This window comes from Meleagris gallopavo, chromosome 4, assembly GCF_905368555.1.
Source record: "Meleagris gallopavo chromosome 4, MGAL_WU_HG_1.1, whole genome shotgun sequence".
In the NCBI taxonomy this organism is placed as follows: Eukaryota; Metazoa; Chordata; class Aves; order Galliformes; family Phasianidae; genus Meleagris; species Meleagris gallopavo.
In genome coordinates, this window is record NC_139407.1 from 70,221,438 (window position 1) to 70,240,968 (window position 19,531).

The 19,531-nt window shown below is 51.6% G+C and overlaps 1 protein-coding gene across 1 annotated transcript in view; it reads right to left on the reverse strand.

Moving 5' to 3' along the window:
• Nucleotides 1-1,150: 1,150 nt before the first annotated feature.
• DYSF (dysferlin) overlaps nt 1,151-19,531 on the reverse strand; it is a 62,208-nt gene continuing 43,827 nt past the window's right edge. Inside the window, 8 exon segments of the mRNA XM_085223781.1 lie at nt 1,151-3,113; nt 7,106-7,253; nt 7,789-7,898; nt 8,534-8,712; nt 9,456-9,555; nt 15,748-15,889; nt 18,045-18,140; nt 18,351-18,439. Coding sequence (XP_085079907.1) covers nt 3,075-3,113; nt 7,106-7,253; nt 7,789-7,898; nt 8,534-8,712; nt 9,456-9,555; nt 15,748-15,889; nt 18,045-18,140; nt 18,351-18,439 — 903 coding nt within the window. The 3' untranslated portion in view covers nt 1,151-3,074.

Here is a 19,531-nt window from a genome sequence, read left to right on the forward strand (position 1 = left end):
ACCAGCATGGTTCATCCCATCTCTTTGTACCACTGCTGTAGTCCGAAGGGTGGGCAGAAAGCATGCAGACATTGGGGATCTGGGAGCAAAGACAAGGAGAGGAGAGCCCTGAGCTTCACCACAGTGAGAGGCAGGTGCCTCTGTTGGGTGCAGGACCCTGAGGGTAGGAGCACAGCAGGTGCTGGAGACCCTATGGAGATGGTGCCCAGACAGAGCTGGCACCATGGGTGCATCAACTTCTATTCTATCCCATTCTAATTCTGTTCTATCCTATCCTATCCTATCCTATCCTATCCTATCCTACTATCCTATCCTATCCTATCCTATCTTATCCTATCCTATCCCATCCCATCCCATCCCATCCCATCCCATCCCATCCCATCCCATCCCATCCTATACTAATTCCATTCTGTTCTATCCTATCCTACTCTAATTCTGTTCTATTCTATTCTCTCCTATCCCATTCTATTCTATCCTGTCCTATCCTATTCTAATTCTATCCTATCCTATGCTATACTATTTCTCTTCTATCCCATCCCACCCCACCCCACCCCACCCCACCCCATCCAATCCCCTCTCCTCTCCTCTCCTCTCCTCTCCTCTCCTCTCCTCTCCTCTCCTCTCCTCTCTCTCCTCTCCTCTCCTCTCCTCTCCTCTCCTCTCCTCTCCTCTCCTCTCCTCTCCTCTCTCTCTCCTCTCCTCTCCTCTCCTCTCCTCTCCTCTCCTCTCCTCTCCTCTCCTCTCCTCTCCTCTCCTCTCCTCTCCTCTCCTCCTCTCCTCTCCTCTCCTCTCCTCTCTCTCTCCTCTCCTCTCCTCTCCCTTCCTCTCCTCTCCTCTCCTCTCCCTTCCTCTCCTCTCCTCTCTCCCTTCCTCTCCCCTCCTCTCCTCTCCTCTCCTCTCCTCTCCTCTCCTCTCCTCTCCCTCTCCTCTCCTCTCCTCTCCTCTCCTCTCCTCTCCTCTCCTCTCCTCTCCCCTCCTCTCCTATACTGATTCTGTTCTATATTCTTCTCTGCACCCTTTCAGGGAAAAGACAGGCATTTGAGGACACAGACACTAACGATCCCCTGGAGCTCTCCCACCCGGAGCATCTCCTTGGCACAGTGGGGACCAACACTTGGACAGCCCAACAGAACACACCAGGAAGCAGAAGGTTTCAGAGCTATTTCATTTGTAAACCACAGTGATACATATATATATATCTATATATATAAGGCATAGAGTGCAGAAGGCTGTACTTGGGTCCGGCCTCTTGGCTGGCTTTGGTAACGAGACCAGGCTGATGTTTGCAGGTGCTCAGAACTGCCTTTGCCCACCACAGCCCCCGGATGAAACAAAGCTCTGCAGTCCAGATTGGGAAGAAGAGGATTGGATGTGGGGATGCTGCCTTTTCCCTTTCCATCACTGTCAACCCACTCTGGTTTGCCAGGGAAGAACTGCTAGGGAATAAAATAGGCTTTTGTGATGGAAGAGGCTCTGGGGAAGTGACAGGTGGAATTATTTTGGTAGGGTTGCTCATCTCTGGTCGGAGCAACAGGATGGATGGATGAGAACCACCCGTGGTTGGACGGGAGCAGTGCTTTGGGCTGCTCGTCTCTTTGGGGCTCTCAGCACTGAGATCCCATTTCTGAAACAGGTGAGGGTCACTGAGATGGGAAACTTCACCAAATGTGCAAACTGGGGCAAGAGATGAAGAAAGGGGCCTGGCTTCCCATGGCACAGCAAGGCACGCGGGAAGGCAGCGAGGCAAGCTGGGTTGCAGCGGAAGAGGACCAACCACAGCAGCACCGCTTGGCCAAGCTGTAACTCACCCAGGAAGCTGCAAAGCCAACATTCCCCTTCAGCTCGCCTGTTCCTCAGGGGAAGCAGCATCCCCTGATCTTGGGCCAGCAGCTGGGAGGTCAGCAGTAGCTACAGGAGCACGAGTGGGAACGAGATCAAGAAAAAAGGTGAACATGGGTAAACCCGAAGCGTTTTGCTGGCAAAATGGTTCCTGGGGTGGGGAACCTCCACACCTGAGCACCAGCTGCTTTGGGGTACATTCTCTGTGTCTGAAAGGTTGTCCTCACACGTGGCAGAGCTGCCCTGTGCAATCCAGGCACTGTCACAGTACCGAGCAGCACAGGATTTACATTACATCCTGGCCAGCAAAGCAATTAGCCGTGTGCTTTTCCCCCCCATCTGCTGTTAACAACAGGCTTAAGTGCCTCGCTGGAGCCAACGCCAGCACAGCTTGTCCTGAGAAACAGATCCTCTGGGATCACCTCGTTCTGCTGTCTGCTCCCACGTGCCACACTGAGCAGCAGCAGAACCCCTTCTCAGTGCACATCAGTGATTGCAGCGTGGGCAGGAGGAGCAGAAAGCAGCAATGGCCCAGCAACACCATTCACACCTTCAGGGCTGTGCAAAACCTGCATGGTGTGCACTAATCACACCCTGCTTGCAAAGCACAAAGCAAACAGCTGTGCTTCCAAAGGCCTGCCCTGCTAGCAGCCAGCAGCAGCGTGCACTGTGCTCTGGTGTTGCACTGTTTGGCTTAAGCAAAAGGAGAAAACCAATCAGCCACTGAGCTGCTGGGTTACACAGCAGGAGGAGAGAAGCAAAGCCCCCACTGCGCTGCATTGCTCCTGGGCTGCTCCGTGCCCTCTGCTGCTGCAGCAGCGTTGGCTGGGAAGGCAGTGGGGCACGTGGGAACGCAGAGGAGGGAGGACAGGCTTCAAAAGCAGGAATGCACGAATGCACATCGCACGGCAGAGGCAAAGGGAGGCTGCTGCAGGGCCAAGAAAAACCCGCTCAGGACCTGAGAGACTGTGGCTGCCTTGCAGCCATCCCTCCTCCATGAGCACCGCCATGGACAGCCCACAAAAAGGTCCTTTTCTCCCCAACCCTCGCCAGCTTTGCATCCGAGCACTGACCAAAATTAAAAGAAACAGAAGGAGGACAAGGAAGCCAAATCAGAACTGCTGCAGAGGAGGTTTGGTTTAGGTGCTGCTCCTGAGGCTGCAGGTGGCACACTGCTCTGGGGAAAGGCACGTCGCTGCGTCCTGGGCTGCAGCCTCCTGCTGAAATCCAGGCACTCAGTTGAAAGGTTTCACCAGCTTCATAGCAGCGTAGTTCTGGAGGGGGGGAGAAAGAAGGGAGAGAAGTGGTGAGTTGGGGCATGGTGGCATGTGGAGGTCAAAGCAAGAGCAACACTCCTATGGGATGCTCAGGACACACGGGAAGGGGTTTCGCCTTCTTCCAGTAGAGGCTTCCCAGCAGTGAGCACCAAGCACTCATGGGCTTGGATTGTCCCTTCCACCAGGTTTTAAGAATCCCAGAATGGTTTGGGTTTGGACCTGGTTTGGAAGGGACCTGAAGATCATTAAGTCCAAGCCAAGCGTCCTCCAGCAGCTCAGGCTGCCCAGGGCCCCATCCACAGCCTTTGGGAAGCTCCAGGGATGGGGCACCCACAGCCCCCTGGGCAGCCCTTACCATTGGAGAAGACCTCTGTAGGGATTTGGTTTGGATGTCAGGGGGAAGTTCTTTACAGAGGGAGTGGTGGAGGTGCTCAAGGCCAGGTTGGATGGGACCCTGGGCAACCTGGTGCAGTGCCAGACCTGGAGGTTGGTGGCCCGGCCTGTGGTTGTGGGGTTGGAACCTGATGATCCTTGGGGTCCCATCCAACCCATTCTACGATTCCATGATCATCCAGCCCAACCCCAACCCATCCCCATGTCCCCTCATAGAGTCACAGAACCAGTATGGTTGGAGAAGACCTCTACAATCATCAGCTCCAGCCATCGACCCGTCCCCATTAAACCACGTCCCCAAGTGCCACATCTCCGCATTCCCCCACAGCACTGCAGCCTGTTCTACATGCAATTCCTTCCTTGAAAGAGGACAACAGCCCTTAAGAAAGAATAAGCTGTGTCAATGCTGCTTATCAAGACCACAATGCAAATGCAGGCAAAGATGGGCTGGTTGGAAAGAGCTGCATTTAAAGTAGCGCCGGTTCAAACACCCGTGACCACATACTAGCCAGTTTGGAAGGCTCTCCCAAACAGACTGGATTTAATTGGTACAGGATGTTCTATCACTCCTTTGGAAAAAAAGAAATTAAAAAAAAAAAAAAAAGACTTTGGAAACAAAGCATAATGCAGCTTTGGAGGAGAGCAGAAAATAAAAACAAGAGAAGTAAAGCCCGGCCCAAAAGCATCACGATAAATTACGACGTGTAGCAAATTACGGGGCAATTTGCCAGCGGAGGATTTCTAATAATGCCATAAATCAGGCCAGCAACCTTAGGGCAGTTTACCAGAAGTCATTAGAAAAGCCTCCAGTGGGACATAACCTTCGAATTAATTATCCATCCATTTGTCTTTCAAGAGTCTGTCCTCCAAAACTCTTCTATTTTTTACGGTTGCGTTCCGGAGGGTCGCGAGTTTGCTGTCCAGCCACGAATTTGTATTAACCAAGTGTTGAAAGCCAAGCAGGATTATCAATCAGCGCAGAAAGCGAGCTGTAATTAGAATTAATGGCAGTGGAAGCAACGCTGGGCTCTCAGAACGCAAACAGAGCTTTAAAAGGTAGTAAACATTTTCACGGTGCTGCAAAGCAGAGCTGAGTGCAGCTGGAAGCAGCGCTTCCTCCTCCCGTGGTGGTACCACTGAAACCTTCACTGCTCCATCACTGCTCCGTGAGCACAGCTGAGGAAGGCTGCTGAGGAGCCCAACACTGAGGGAGGGTGGAAAAGCTCCCAGGAAGAGATGAAGAAGCTCAAAAGATCAGATTTTCAGTGTTTTCCCCATTTTGGTAGGTCCAGACGATCGTTTTTTTTTGAATAATTATTCTGAACAGGACTGAGGTATCAGCTCACGTTTATCCACCAAAAAAGAGCTGGAGTTTTTGGGAACCACCCTTTCTGGGGGCTGCTGCTGGGTTTGTGGCTCCAGCTGGAAGCACAGGGCTGTCACCACGCAGCTGGGGCTGTGGTTGGAAGCTGCCATCATTACATGGGGAATGGGAAAAAAAATAGGAGAAAAAGCTTTTAAACATTATATTCTTATACCAAAAGCCAACAAAACGCCCCAGGTTCATTTCCAGGTGAGACTCCCAGGGTGGGGGTGACCCACGCAGCCCTGGAGCCCTGGCTCTGCTCACTCCTAGGGCGCGTTGTGGACGTGCATCCATTGATCCATTGAACCGTGATTCATCGAATCGTGGCATCACGGAAGCATGGTGGTTGGAGAGCACCTCCAAGACCATCGAGTTGAAGTGCCAACCAATCCCCACCACGGCCACTCACAGAATCATGGAATCATTCAGGTCGGAGGAGAGCTCCAAGATCCCCAAGCCCAACCCCAACCCATCCCACCATGCCCACTGGCCACAGCCCTCAGTGCCACATCCCCACGGTTCTGGAACACCTCCAGGGATGGTGACACCTCCACTCCTCGGACAGCTGTGCCAGTGCATCGCCACTCTTCTGGAGAATAAACATCTCCTAATATCCAACCTGGCACGACGTGAGGCCATCACCTCCCATCCTATTCCCGCTTAGCCAAGGACCAGCTCTGAAGAGCAATGGGATGGAATGCACCCAAAAACCTGTGGTATGGGACCTCAAAGCTTCGTGGCCAGCGTGTAGAGCTATGACAGCGCTCCTGGCAAGCAAGGCAGGAAAGCAAGCAATGAGGGGTTGGATTTCAGTGCATTTAATCAGGGATGCCACGGTGCATCCTGCCAACACTCAGCACGCCAGGGGCATCCTTCACAGCAAACCATCACCAGCACGACTGCCAGATCTCTTGTTGGATGGAAGGGGGAGGCAACTGAATCTCCGTGTCGATACAGAACCGGTGACCTCAAAAATCTAGGGGAAGCTGGCCAACTGCATAGACAAAAAAATTCCATTCCCTTTTCAAAAGATGACTAAAAAAATGGACCCGACCAAAACGAAATTAAATACAACAACATTGAGCCAGGAAGCAGGGAAAAATCCCGAGTAATAACCAGTGTAAATCAATAGTTACAGTTTGTGAGTTTCTGCTTCTCTCAACTCTATTTTCATCCGATGCCACTGGAATGAATGCAAAACTGCTCACAGCTGTGGGGGAACACTGAGCTCCGGGTCACAGCAGCTCAGGGTTCTGCTGCTCAGCATGGAGGGGATCCTCCGCGACGGCTTGGGATGACAACGCAGCACAGATCTGTTCTTGTAAGGTTATTTCCTCTTCCCCACTACTTCACACCTCGGGAATGACTTCTCCAGCAGAAGCATCCCAGCCCTTCCCAAGGACACAAATCAAACCCAAGGAGCAGAATTTGTTATGTGCTGGAAGGAGAGGCGGGGCGTTTTTCTTATCAGTCCATGAGGGAGAAGGCGTCCAAGAGGATGAATTATGGCAGCGCTGTAGGAGCAGAGGAGGACGCAAAACCCCAACCCGAGCCAAGTGGGGAGGATGGGGCTCCATTATTTATTTGTTTTGTTTTGTTTCACCAGTGGGACTGACAGCAAAGCAAGAAAAGGCCACTTCCTTGATTAATGAGGTGAAAACCCTCCCCACCTGGTGTCAGACATTGCGTTGTATAACAGGCTGCAAGCCTTGGCAGTGAGAGACGGGGCTGCCTTAAACCCTATAAACCCTCCTGCACCTTAAAACAATGACAGAATATAATTTCTTGCCACTGCTCAGCCCTGCCACGTGGCTGTACCCCTAATTAGGCTGCGGTTTTGTTAGGGATTTTCCCACCAACGCTCAACGCTTCCAGCATCAAAGCTCAGTGGGAACGACCAATGAACCTCAGCAGCGTTCGACTCGAAATAAATCACAGAATCAATCACAGAATCAATAAGTAATCCAATCGTAGGGACAACGACGGGATCAAAGAATGGCTGGGTTGGGAAGGACCACAAAGCACATCCACTTCCAGCCCAAGTCACGGGTTGGGTTACGCTGCCCAGGGCCCCATCCATCGCCATGGGCACCTCCAGGGATGAAACAAAGATGTGAGCAGAGAGCAAATGTGCTCTCTTTCTGGTCCACTGTGGCCCACCAGGCCATTCTTCAAGGACCATCACACCACCCCTCAGCACCCCATCTCCCCCCTCCCAAACCCCTCGTACCGGGAAGGCGTAGATGAAGATCCCAAGGAAGAGCAGCAAAACGAAGAGCACGATGGCCAGGATGAGCAGCCACTTGTATCGGCGCCACAGGATGTACTTCAGGGTCTTGTATGGGGAGGTGAACCACAGGAAGGAGGTCTCCGGGCGCCTGCAGACAAAGCTGGGGTCACTTCTGACTTTCACGGTGCTTTCAACCTTCCTGGATGCCCAATCCCACGAACACGCCCCGTTGAAAGAGAGAAAATCCATTCCCCTGTGTGGTCTGTGCTCCTTGGAGCTCCACCCCAGCCTTTCAGCTTTCACCCATGGAGCAAGCCCCTTGCAAACAGAATCACTGAACTACAGAATCACTAAGGTTGGAAAAGACCTCTAAGATCACCAAGTCCAACAACCAACCCAACACCGCCTTGCCCACTCACAGAATCAGAGTGATTAAGGCTGGAGAAGACCTCCAAATCATCAATCCAACCACCAACCCACCACCACTAGGCTCAATCACAGAGTCATTAAGGTCAGAAAAGACCTCCAAGATCACCACTTCCAACCCCAACGCCAACCGCTGACCACATCCCCAAGTGCCACATCTCCACACGGAAGGCCTCCCACCACGAACCCAACTTTCCAACCCTCTCTTTGAGAACCTTCTGCCCCAGTGGTTCCTTTCCCACTCCTGATGCCCTTACTTGGGGTCCTCCAGCTTGGGGTTCATGTTTGGCTCATCCCGACCCACTCCAGCTGGCCGCTCTTCATGCTCGTGTTCAGCCACAATTTCCAAAGTCATTTCCAGTTTTCCCTGCATGGGCGAAACGAAAACAAGCACATAATAAGCAAAAAGCAGAGAAAAGAACGAACAGTGCAAAATACTGACTGGGGAAAGGAAAAGCAGCCCAGTCACTACCAGCAGTGACCATGAGGAGCTCAATGAGCTTGATCTCATGCCAACCCCTCACCCGCCCTCTGCCTGCTCCCAGCAGACACCCCTCAGCATCTCAGAAATTGGCACCCGGGTTCAGACAACTGCCTACAGGGTTTTTGCTGAATCACTTAATTTGCAGCTTGGCCTCTCTCACCTCTATCAAATGGCCACCACTGACCCACACTGGAGCCCACAGACCCACATTTAGATGCACCTATCTGCAGTGGAACCCCTTGTGCCTGTCATAACAGCATTGAGAACAGCTGAGATGCAGAGTTAAATTACTTGGCACGTTCTCCATAAACACCAGCAAAAAAACCTAATGGAGCAAACAAGTGATTTGCGTATTGCCTAACAAATCCTGGAAGAAATCCTGTTCTAGCTCGTCAAATCTGCAGCCCCGGACTTGGTTTCATGCCACACCACGAGTTCCTCCACTTGCTCAGCCCAGCCATGCCCAGCTCAATGAGTCCCCAAAGGGACAACACGAAGAGGACGCCCAAGGGCCTTACTGCCAGGATCTTCTTCTCATTCTGCTCTGCAACGCAGGGCCACCAGCCCTTGACAGTTTTCTGCTCAAAGAGGGACACGAAGCGGCTTGCAGACAAGCTGTCATCTATGAGCTCTAAGGAGCACTTCTCGGCGGTCTTGGCAGGCTTGGGCATCCTGTTGAGATCCATCTGGATGGAGCCTGCAGGGAGGAATGAGGTAGGAAGACCTCTCAGGGTAACAGCACACGGAATCACAGAACCATTCAGGTTGGAGAAGACCTCAAGGATCCCCAAGCCCAGTCCCAACTCTTCCCACCACGTTCCCTGACCACATCCTTCGGTGCCCCATCCCCACAGTTCCGGGGTACCTCCAAAGACGGTGAGCCCACCACTCCCTGGGCAGCCCGTCCTTCCCCAAGGACTGCTCCCAAGAAGAAGTGCTCCCCATGGCAGCCTCCTGACCTCCTTGACCTGGACAAATAGGCTCAGCGTGGCCCCATTTTCTAAGTCTAGCATTGGTTTTCCTTATGGTGCTGCAAAGAATTCAACACTGGCAGTGATACGGAGAGGGTGACCAAGAGCTCATGAAGAGCAGAGCTAAAACTGGAAAGCACATCTTGTGAGAGGTTATTTGGGCACTCAGCCTTTTTTATTAATCAAAACCAGTATCTTGATCACATACTTCCTCAGTGAGGCTTCTTGTGTTGGACGTTTTTTTGGGGTGGTAAAAGGAAAAAGTAGAACAACATCCAACCAAAAGAAGAATCCCATAGTGCTGGAGCTTCCAGCTACACGGATGATCTACTGCATGGCTCTGCTACCTTTCCTGCTGCAGGCTTCTGTTTTCTTTTAGTTTGGTCTAAACCTGGATTTCTGAGGATGGTTAACAAGGCTAGCACAAAAAAAAAGCTGTGTCAGGTGGTTTCGTGCCCTTCTGACTTACCCAAATAGTCATCGAAGGAGAACTTGTCATTGTCCCAGATCTGGAAGATCAGCTGCGGTGAAATCTTGTTTTCTGTCTTGTCCAAGCTCCAGAAGTGCTCCTAAAAATCACATCAGAATGGAAAACAAGGCAAAATAAAGGGCTGGTTAGCAGAAGTGGGCAGAGCCTGGCGACCCTCATCTCAGAGCAATGGAGACCCCTTGTGTTATCCTTGGTGATGGTCTCCTTCCCACAGAGACAGAGCGATGCTCCCACGTGTGAGCTCCTCGCCTCTCACAGTACTTTATTCACCTTTTCTGCACGCCCCCCAGGTTTTTGCTCTCAGGACCCATCTATGCTAGAGCTGGACGCGTTATCCCAGTGGCTCAGCTGATAATCACATGAAGCTGCCGTATCTACTCCAACATCCAACATCCGAGCTCAAGGTGAGAGCCAAGTGAGCCAGGAAAACCAGAGCCTGTGCCTCCCTGTGCCATCAGCCCACAGCTGGCAGCGTGACACTTCATTTCACTCCTCATCTCACTCCTCATCATGAGATCTCTATGCCCTCCTCACTTCCACCCAATGGGATGGGACGCGTTGCATTGTGCAATATTGATGTGTATTAAAAACCAAAAGGGACCAAAAAAGAAAGGAATGCGTCACACTCCATAGGAACATAAATATTCAAGCGAGGAGAGCGTGGGTGGAAGGAGGCACTTAAATCCCATTGGAGCTGGTTTCCCTTTAAGAGATCACCCAGAAGGGCTGTATTTCAATTTAGCTCCATTCCCTGCCTTGCTTTGGAAAACCAACACCAGTCCAACTCCACGCCAGCATTTTTGCGACGGAGCATTTTATTTATGCGTTTAAAAATATTTTATAATCCAGGAAAATAAAATAACGGCACTGGAAACTTCCATTTCTCCCCCTCTGCTCACTGAAATGTATTCAAACGTACGTTTACTCAAGCTTGGGGGGAAACGCCATGTATTCCCAGCTAATAATTCATCTTAAATTAAAACTGCTACAAAGGGAAAGAGCTTGTGGTGATTCTTCCCTTTCCCACGTACTTGTCAGGTCCTGCTCTGCTGCTGGTCACCCAGAGAAAGCCCCCAGGAGCCCCTGTACCTGCAGCCGGGTGACCTCTCTGGGGTCAGAAAGGTTCTTGTGGGGTCTGAGAGGTGGAGATGTGGGCTCCCCATCTGTGCTCTGCTTGGGAGAGGATGGCACGTCCTGCAGGTGCCTCTCTGTGCTAAGTCCCTGGCTCGGAGGTTGACTGCACCACCTGCATCACTCAGATGTGCCCGTGCCCCACGAGCATCACCGTGCTTCTGCTTGCGCTGAAGCATTAATTGTTGTTAATTGCACACATCAGACCTTCTCTCTGCATTGCCCATCCCCCTGGAGCAACACCCAGCAGCCAAGCAGCCCCTCCCAAAGCCAGGGGTTCTAGGTGTGTTCACGTCCCCGTTCACTGCAGGGAGTTGGATGAGATGAGATGGCTTTTAAAGGTCCCTTCCAACTCAAACAATTTAGTGATTCTGTGACTGGATGTTCTCCCTGCAGGAAGAGCCATTCCTGTGAGAGTCCCAGTGGGGAAGAAGTGGGGAGCAGGAAAAGGAGCAGGATGCTGTGGCCTGGTTTGGAGCCATGGCCATCACCACGCCATACAACACAACAGAATTAAGCCTCCCATCCTCTGGGACTGACTACACAACCATACAGGACTTTGCCTTTCCACCTTCCGATAGCAACACCCAACGTCCTGCTTGCACTCAAAGCAAACGAAACCCATCCTCTGGCCCAGCAGCCTCCTTTCTTCCTACACCACCTCTACTGCAAAGGGCAGCACTGAGCTTCCTGGGGCTCCCTGCACAACGCTGGCCTTCCTGGTGGAAAAACCCCACCAATGGAGGTGCTCAAGAGCAGGATGGATGGCTCTGTGTGCAGTCTGATCTGGTGGGCTCAATCAGCTCATGGAAGGGGATGCAACTGGATGGGCTTTAAGGTCCCTTCCAACTCAAACTCAAGCCATTCTATGCTTCTAAGGTCTTTACGGTCTCTTCTAACCCAACTCAACCCAACCCAATTCAACCCCTCCATGTTCTATGATCTTCAACATCCCTTCCAACCCAACCCAACCCAACCATTCCATGGCTCTACAGTCTTTAAGGCCCCTTCCAACTCAACCCAACCCTTCCATGGTTCTATGATCTTCAAGATCCCTTCCATCCCAACCCAACCGAACCACTTCATGGCTCTACAATCTTTAAAGCCCCTTCCAACCCAACCCAACCCTTCCATGGTTCTATGGTCTTCAAGGTCCCTTCGAACGCAATCCAATCTTTCCATGGCTCAACAATCTTCAAAGTCCCTTCCAACCCAACCCTTCTATGGTTCTCTGATTCTGACTGTGGTTCGACTGGTTGTGACACTTCCTTGACACTTCCTTCCTTCAAGAGCCATGAGCTCAGGACACACAGATCAAAGCTGGGTGAGCTGGAGGAGGAATCTGATGCTGGGTGAAGTTCTTGGGTTCGTTTTGAGGCAGTGTGAAATCTGCCTCCATGATTAAACCTCACTACAAAGGTTCACTATAAAAACAACCATCAGCAAGAAATTTATTTCCCAACTTTTTGCAAGCCATGGGAAGGAAGGGGGCTTGAGTTACTGTTTGAGGGTTTGCTTTGCAGTTTAGTGGGGAGAAGAGTGGCTGATGAATATTTTATGGTCATGAATAATTCAGCATGGGAGGCAGGACAAAAAAAAGTCTCATACCACTGGGAAAGTGTTGACAGGGCTGAAATTCTTCTGGGCTGCTTTTGTTCTGCGAATACAAAGTAAGGAGCAGTGCTGTGTTTTTGGGAAGGTGGGGAAGTGCTGGGCTGTGCCAGCAGGAGAGCAGCAGCTCCCGCAGCAACTGGAGACCCCCTTCTCCTACAGGTCCACCCTTTGAAGGGCAGAGAGATGCTGTCCCCATGGGGACATCGCATCTGTCCCCACTTGCAGAGCACCCACCTGAGTGCTGCTCCCTGCACTACTCCCTTCTGCCTCCTTCCCAACCAGGACAGCAGCTGAGCACAACAGCCACCATCTTTGCCTGGGGGCACAGATTCTGGAATCACTCCGTGCAGTGCTGTTTTTTCACCCCCATGTGCTGGGCCATCCCACTGCCATCATCGGAGTGCCAAGCGTTGGGTCTTGGCAGCAGCACCGGATGCCCTCAACTCTCCACTCAGCCACGTTTTGCTCATCCGTTTCCACATTGGAAAGCAGAAATCAGTGCAGGAACTTTGCTGGAATATCACAGAGGCTGTTGGTGCACGCCAGGTTGCTTTGATAAAGATTGTTGCATCATTGTGTCTGCAGGCTTTGGTCCCACTGAAATACTTATTCATGACTATCTTGTGCATTACATCTTCTTCCAAAAACAGAAGAAAAGGTACTTGGAGCACACTCAAAATGTTGTGTTTTGGCTGCACAGTGAAAGAAATGAACACTGTGTACTTTGGGGCACAACAGAGGATGGGAAAAAGGAGAGGAACATGTCCCACATTCCCAAGCAGCAACTCTTCTATTTTTTTTTTTTCACTTTCCAAGACCAAGGAGAAGTGGAAATTTCAATCTAATGAAATATCATCTTGCTTTTCATAAACATCAGTGCTCGGTACTCATGATTTCACATCAAAACCCACTGGGGCACAGCGGCTCCTTGGTGCACACTGGGGATTTGGTGACGTGGCACTGGGGGCCATGGTCAGTGGGACGGTGGGATGGGTTGGGGTTGGGTTTGGTGATCCCAGAGGTCTTCTCCCACCTTAATGACTCTGCGATTCCGTGACGACCCCTGACACCTTGCCTCCTGCTGAGCTTTTGTGGGGACCTTTTTTGAGGTCCAGAATGAGGTGAACTCCCTTTTCAGGAGAGGCAACATTTTTCTAACACTGCTACATCAACAGAAGATAGGGGCAGAGGGGCAGACGAACATCCTGAGATGGTTAAAACGTTTGGAGAAGCAAGGACAGGAGCCCATGCTTCCCATCTGTGAGCTGTACTGACTCTTGCACGATCACAGCCCCTGCTTTCCCTTGAGGTGCACTGGGATGTGGATCCCCATCCCTGCAGGCATTCAAGGCCAGGCTGGATGTGGCTCTGGGCAGCCTGGGCTGCTGGTTGGCGACCCGCACACAGCAGGGGGTTGGAACTGGATTACTGTGGTCCTTTTCAACCCAGGCCATTCTATGATTCTATGAAATCCCAGAGCTGTGAAGCTGTGGAGATGAAGCTCCCCAAGGCTGGTTGCAGCAGGCAGCACCTGGATCACCCCAGGTTGGTGGGCTCTGCCCCAGCCAGCCCTGCACGCTGCCATCTCATGCTTTTTGGACACCATTTCCCATTGGGCTTGGGTTGACCCATCCCACGGTGCACCCAAAGGGAACTCCAGCACACAAAGGAGAGCAAATTGCAGGCTGCTTTCCTCCCGCAGAGCAGCACCAGCCATGCCGGGTGCAGGTGGCTTTTAGCAGCTCAGCGTTTGCCAGCTGACCATTTTGATTTAAATTCCACTTTCCATCGCCTGCGTTTAAAGTTCGGAGCACGGCGCTTTTACAGCAGCAGTAATGAACCCTGAGTTCAAACAGCACATGGCCAGATCAAAAAATTGCCAGAGCGGAATGCGCCCCGCAAACACAAAGCACGGCTTCTCATTCATTATTTTTTCCTTTACAGAGAGGTTTTACAAGCTGTTTATTTTCTGATACGGTGTTGGCAGACATGCGGTCGGAGGAGAATCAATATCAGCACAGTGGGATGTATTTTCTTAAATGGTTTATAGGGGGGGTCTTTGCTTTTTCAAAGGGGGATAATTGAATGTAGTACACACTGTACTTTTGATTTGTTTAACATGAAGCGTGAAATGGGCACTGCTGTGATTCTGTCAATCACTTTAACTATCCAGCAATTCATTTTGAAGCCAGGCCTCTTTGCAGGGATCCTCTGGCTCAAGGCAGGGAGCGGGGATTCGCTCGGCATCTTCACCCCTCCCAACCCAGGCCACGCTGGGACCACGGAGGACAAGTTGCGGGGTGCCCCAGGTGAGTTTTGGGGACGCAGGTGGTCCCGCTGCAAGGAGCTGCCGTTGAGTGTCCCACAGCCAAACCAACTCCAGGTGGTGGTGGGAGGGCAGGGAGGGGGGCTGGGGGGCAGGAGGGGCTGAGCTTTCAGGGAGGTGTCACTCAATGACCATAGGGGTTATCCCTGCCGCCAGCCCCAGCAATGCGCCTGCTCACCTTCGGGTGATCTGAGAAGGAAACGTAAGTGAGGAGGACTCCCTCCCCTAACGCATTCCTTGGGGGCCTTCCAGTCCTTCCAACTGTTCCCTCTCTTCCTTGCAACCCCAAACTCATGGTATCACAGTCATAAAATCCTAGAATGGCCTGGGTTGAAAAGGACCACAGTAATCCAGTCCCAACCCCATGCTGTGTGCAGGTCACCAACCAGCAGCCCAGGCTGCCCAGAGCCACATCCAGCCTGGCCTTGAATGCCTCCAGGGATGGGGCATCCACAACAAGCCCACATCTGATCACTGGCATACCTAAGAAACACTAGAAGCAATACTCAGTGTTTTGACCTCCCAAGAGGCCAAAATCACACCTTGTTTCCAATCCCCACCTGAAGAACCAGCTCTTTTTTCAGACCAGGAGCATCTTCACCTCAAACTCCAAAGATTTCCGTCTCATCTCTGCACAACGGCACATTCCAACTGCTGTTCCTCTGCTTGCCCTGCTGCCAAGCATCCCTTCAGGACACTGCTTCTTTCTTTTCCCCCTTTTCAGCCTTTCTACGAAGTGATCACAGAATTGTTTGAGTTGGAAGGGACCTTTAATGGTCATCTAGTCCAACTCCCAGCTCACCCAGAGCGGTGCCCATTCTGCAGTGCTGGAGACCAGGACAGAGCCAGGGTTGGGCAGGCACCATCCACGTGGTTGGGAGGCTCCATCCAACCATCCCCCGGGAGCATCACCTCCATCTACAGAGCAGCCCCGCTGCTGAGGCCCCACACAACTCAGAGCATTTTGACACTGCTGCACCAACGCTCAGCTGCTTCCATGCCAGAAGGGGGGATTGGTCTCTCCATACAACATTCTGACCCAACAAACGTGGTGTTCCTCTACACATAGAGGCAAAGCCACAAAACCACGCGGGACAGACACTCTCCTCTACACAAACAATAACCTGTTGGCCGCTGACTTGCATCTGGTCAGGCAGATCAGCCCAGAGAAGGCACAAACATCAGCACAGAGACGCTCACCTTTTTTGCAATGCAACACATTTGCTCGGCAGGGAGATAGTCGAAGGGGAAGATGAATCTCCAGTTGAAGTTGCCTTCTCCTCCCATCGACCTGTAGTGCACGTCCGTCTTCTGCTTGTTCTCCTCGTGGCCAACCAGCCAGCTGCAAAATGCAAACGCGGGGCCTGATGTGGTGGGATCTGTGTCCCAGAACCGTGGAGATGCGGCACTTGGGGACGTGGTGGAGTGGGTTGGGGTTGGACACGGGGGATCCTGGAAGTGCTTTCCGACTTCTAACCCGCATTGGTGAGAGCTCCTTTTCTCTTTGCAGCCACCCCAACACACTAACACCAGCCCTCTCGATGGAGGCAACGCAATGAAGAAGTAAAGGCCCATTTTTTTCCTCCATTCTCTATCAGCTTCTTGGGAATGACTCTCTGGAGATCCCAAATGACCAAGGAGCCCTTCCCCATGAAACCCTCGTAGGATTTGGACTCAATGATCCTTATGGGCCCATTCCAACCTGGGATATTCTATCACTGCATGGCCTCACCCTGCTGTGCCCAGGGTGGTCCCAGCAGCCCAGTTCCATCCCCCAGTCCTCAACCTACCCAGGGTCAAACGGAAAGCATTCCACCACCACTGCTCTTTTCCAGCAGTGAGTTTTGCAAGTGTCAGGTTCTCATTCTGCCCTCCTTCCTCCTCCAAGAGTTTCCAGTCTTCAGCAATCAACAAAAATACGAAACAAGACAACGCATCCACTCATGGGATTCTCCCACTGAGCTCAGCACACTTCACAGAACCTTTAAGGTTGGAAAATACCACTAAAATCATCTCCTCCAACCATCAGTCCACCCCTACTGTGCCTCTAAATGCCACATCTACTCTTTACTTCACTTACAAGCTCTCGGTGGACCAAGGCCATCCCATTACTCGGGAAGACAGTGTTTAAAGATGCCAAATGATATCAGATAAATCACTGTAGTGGTGGTTGGCTGAAAGAAGGCTCCGGAAGCTTCTACCCAAGCTGCTCAAAGCAGGGCTGCTTTTGTCTCCCAGTACCTTGAAACATCCCAGGGAGATGAGTGAGAGCCTCCCACCTCCCACATAATCCTTCAGGTCCATCCATTCGGAGAAGGAAAGCTCTATTGGAAATTGGACTATGAAAGCAATACAAAAATATCCCCCACCTACGACAGCAACAATGGCTGAGATCTTTTCAGACTACCAATAAACAACATCTTCACTTAATTAAAATAAAGAGCAGGTGCCTTCTTGCACAATACCAAAGCAATATATTTCATTTCCCTCCCTAACTGGCAAACAGCAACCTACATATTATCATAGAATCATAAAGGGTGGAAAGGACCTCTAAGATCAAGTCCAACCACCAACCCACGACCACCATGCCCACTCAGACAATCACAGCACCATTAGGTTTTGAAAAGACCTCTGAGATCCCCATGGCCAACCCCAACCACCCCACCATGCCCAATGGCCACGTCCCCAAGTGCTGCATCTGGACACAAAGGCTGTATCCAGTAACGGGAACGATGTGGGCCACTTTAGGAAGCCAAGCAAGATTTTTTTCACTCATTTACAGCACAGTAAGAGTGGATGGGTCAGCAGGGGTGAGGGATCCCACCAGGCACCGCGTGCTCTCGCCTTGCCATAACCCTCTCCAAGAGCTCCCAAGCCCCGAGGTGCACGGGGAGCGTGGCTGGAGCTGATAACAACACGCTTGATGTGAATTCCAGGTAAGCAGCTCGCATTCTGGGTTTACAGGAGGAAAATTAGGATTGTAAAAAAGGGATTTGCAGTCTGTTTCAAAATCCTACCTCTTCCTGTGCGTAAATCCAAAGAATGCGCAAAATAAGTAAGTCCCTTGGCTGGGGCTGCACCATTTTACACGAGATAAAACATAAATGGAGTCAGGCGGAGAAGGGAATGCGCCAAAGGAGTTACTGCTGGTTGCCACATTTTGGTGTGTTTCAAGGTAAAAAAAAAAAAAGGGGGGGAATTCCAAAAAAACAAAAGAAAACAAAACAAAACAGCTCTGCAATGAAGCCAACCTACGTACAGGGAACATCCCCAGGGCTGTCCCAGGAGGGGGATGGGCAGATCCAAACCCTGACAGCAAGGCTGCTTCCCCAAATCTCACCCTTCCATGCACAGCCATCGTGAGCATCCAACTGTTGGAGGAGCCCCTTCATCCCACGGGGCGCACGCTGCACTGCACAGCTGTGTCAACCCCTTCCCTGCCATATCTCAGCTTCAAGGCCAAGGCACCCAGAAGACACGGCAGTGAGGAGGCTCACCCTTTGACGTAGATGTCACTCATCTTCTCCCCGGTGATGCTGAGGTCATCGAGGATGACATCCTTGGTGTTCCAGATGATGCAGCGCAAGTAGAACCTGGACATGGGATTGAGATGAGAAAGGTGGGAACCTCAAATTAAAGCCCTCCCAGCAGCTGGGCTACTCAGCTGCTCAACCTGACATCTCCAAGTCCCCTCCTCTTCCACCACAAGGAGAAGGTGCAGGAGCCACCACCACACTGAGAAAGAACAAAAAGCCAACGCTGCACCAAGGGACCAAACCAACTGGCGATGGAAGACTGCTCACCTCTTGGCTTTGCGTGGTGTGATGTTGAAAGGGGGGCCAGGCTGACCCAAGGATTTTGGAAACAGGTCCACCCACATCTGTAGCTTTCCCTGGAAAGGAAAGAGGTGAAGTGTGGTGAGCATCCTGTCTGGGTGAGCTTCAGTCCTCAGCAGGACCGAGCAGCGGGTGCAGGAAATACCAGGTGCTCCCTGGCTTCTTCACTGAAACTACGGGTTCTCTACCAGAAAAGTGTCACTGAGTGCTGCATGAGGATTATTTTAGTGACCCTTGGGTACGTATTAATGGCCTGAGATGCATCAGAGGTCATTCTGGACTAGCGAAGCTGCGCTCTAGCTTTGCTCTCCAAGGCTGAAGACATCTACAAGGAGCTGACTGAAGGCAGGTGTGTGTAGGAAACTCAAGCAGCTCGCTGGTTTTCCTGTGCCAGAGCAGCTGCCTCCAGCTGAACAGCTGCTCCATGGGTTTCTGACCATTGGATGGAGGACGGGACGAAGGGGACAGGATCTCACTCTGCCCTTCCAGGGAGAGAGCAGCACAAATCTCAACAGCAGATGAAATCTCAACAGAATTGAGACGTGGAGGAAACAGCCTCACCAAAAGGTGGACGGCTGGATCATCCAGTCCTTGATGGTTGGGCCTGATGATCTCAGAAGCCTCCTCCAACCCTCGTGATTCTGATTCCATGACTGTACGAGTGGGCATGGGAGGGATGGGTTGATGGCTGGACACGATGGGCTTAGAGGTCTTTCCCAGCCTTAACGATCTATGATTGCATCAGCGGGCACGCTAATTGGACTCGATCATCTTAAAGGTCTTTCACAACCTTGATGATTCTGTGAGCAGCCGTGGTGGGGACGGGTTGATGGTTGGATGTCCAACCTTAATGATGCTGTGATTCAGTGATCCTTTGCCCCCATGGCTGCCCCAGTGTGACAACAGCACGTGGCAGCTGTGAGGACAGCACAGACCCAGTGACCAGCTGACAGCAGCCACCTCCTGCCTCTAATCATGAATTTCAGCGGGTGAATTAAGGTGGAAAAATGTTCGAGCAGTTGCCAGGGCATTTATGCCTGCTGGCAGCTTCCCTCTCCCACACTGGACTGGTTAAAAATGAACCAAAAAAGGTGGCTCTGCAGAACTGGCTGCATAAACCAGCTTTGCAGCGCAGCTGGAACACGTAA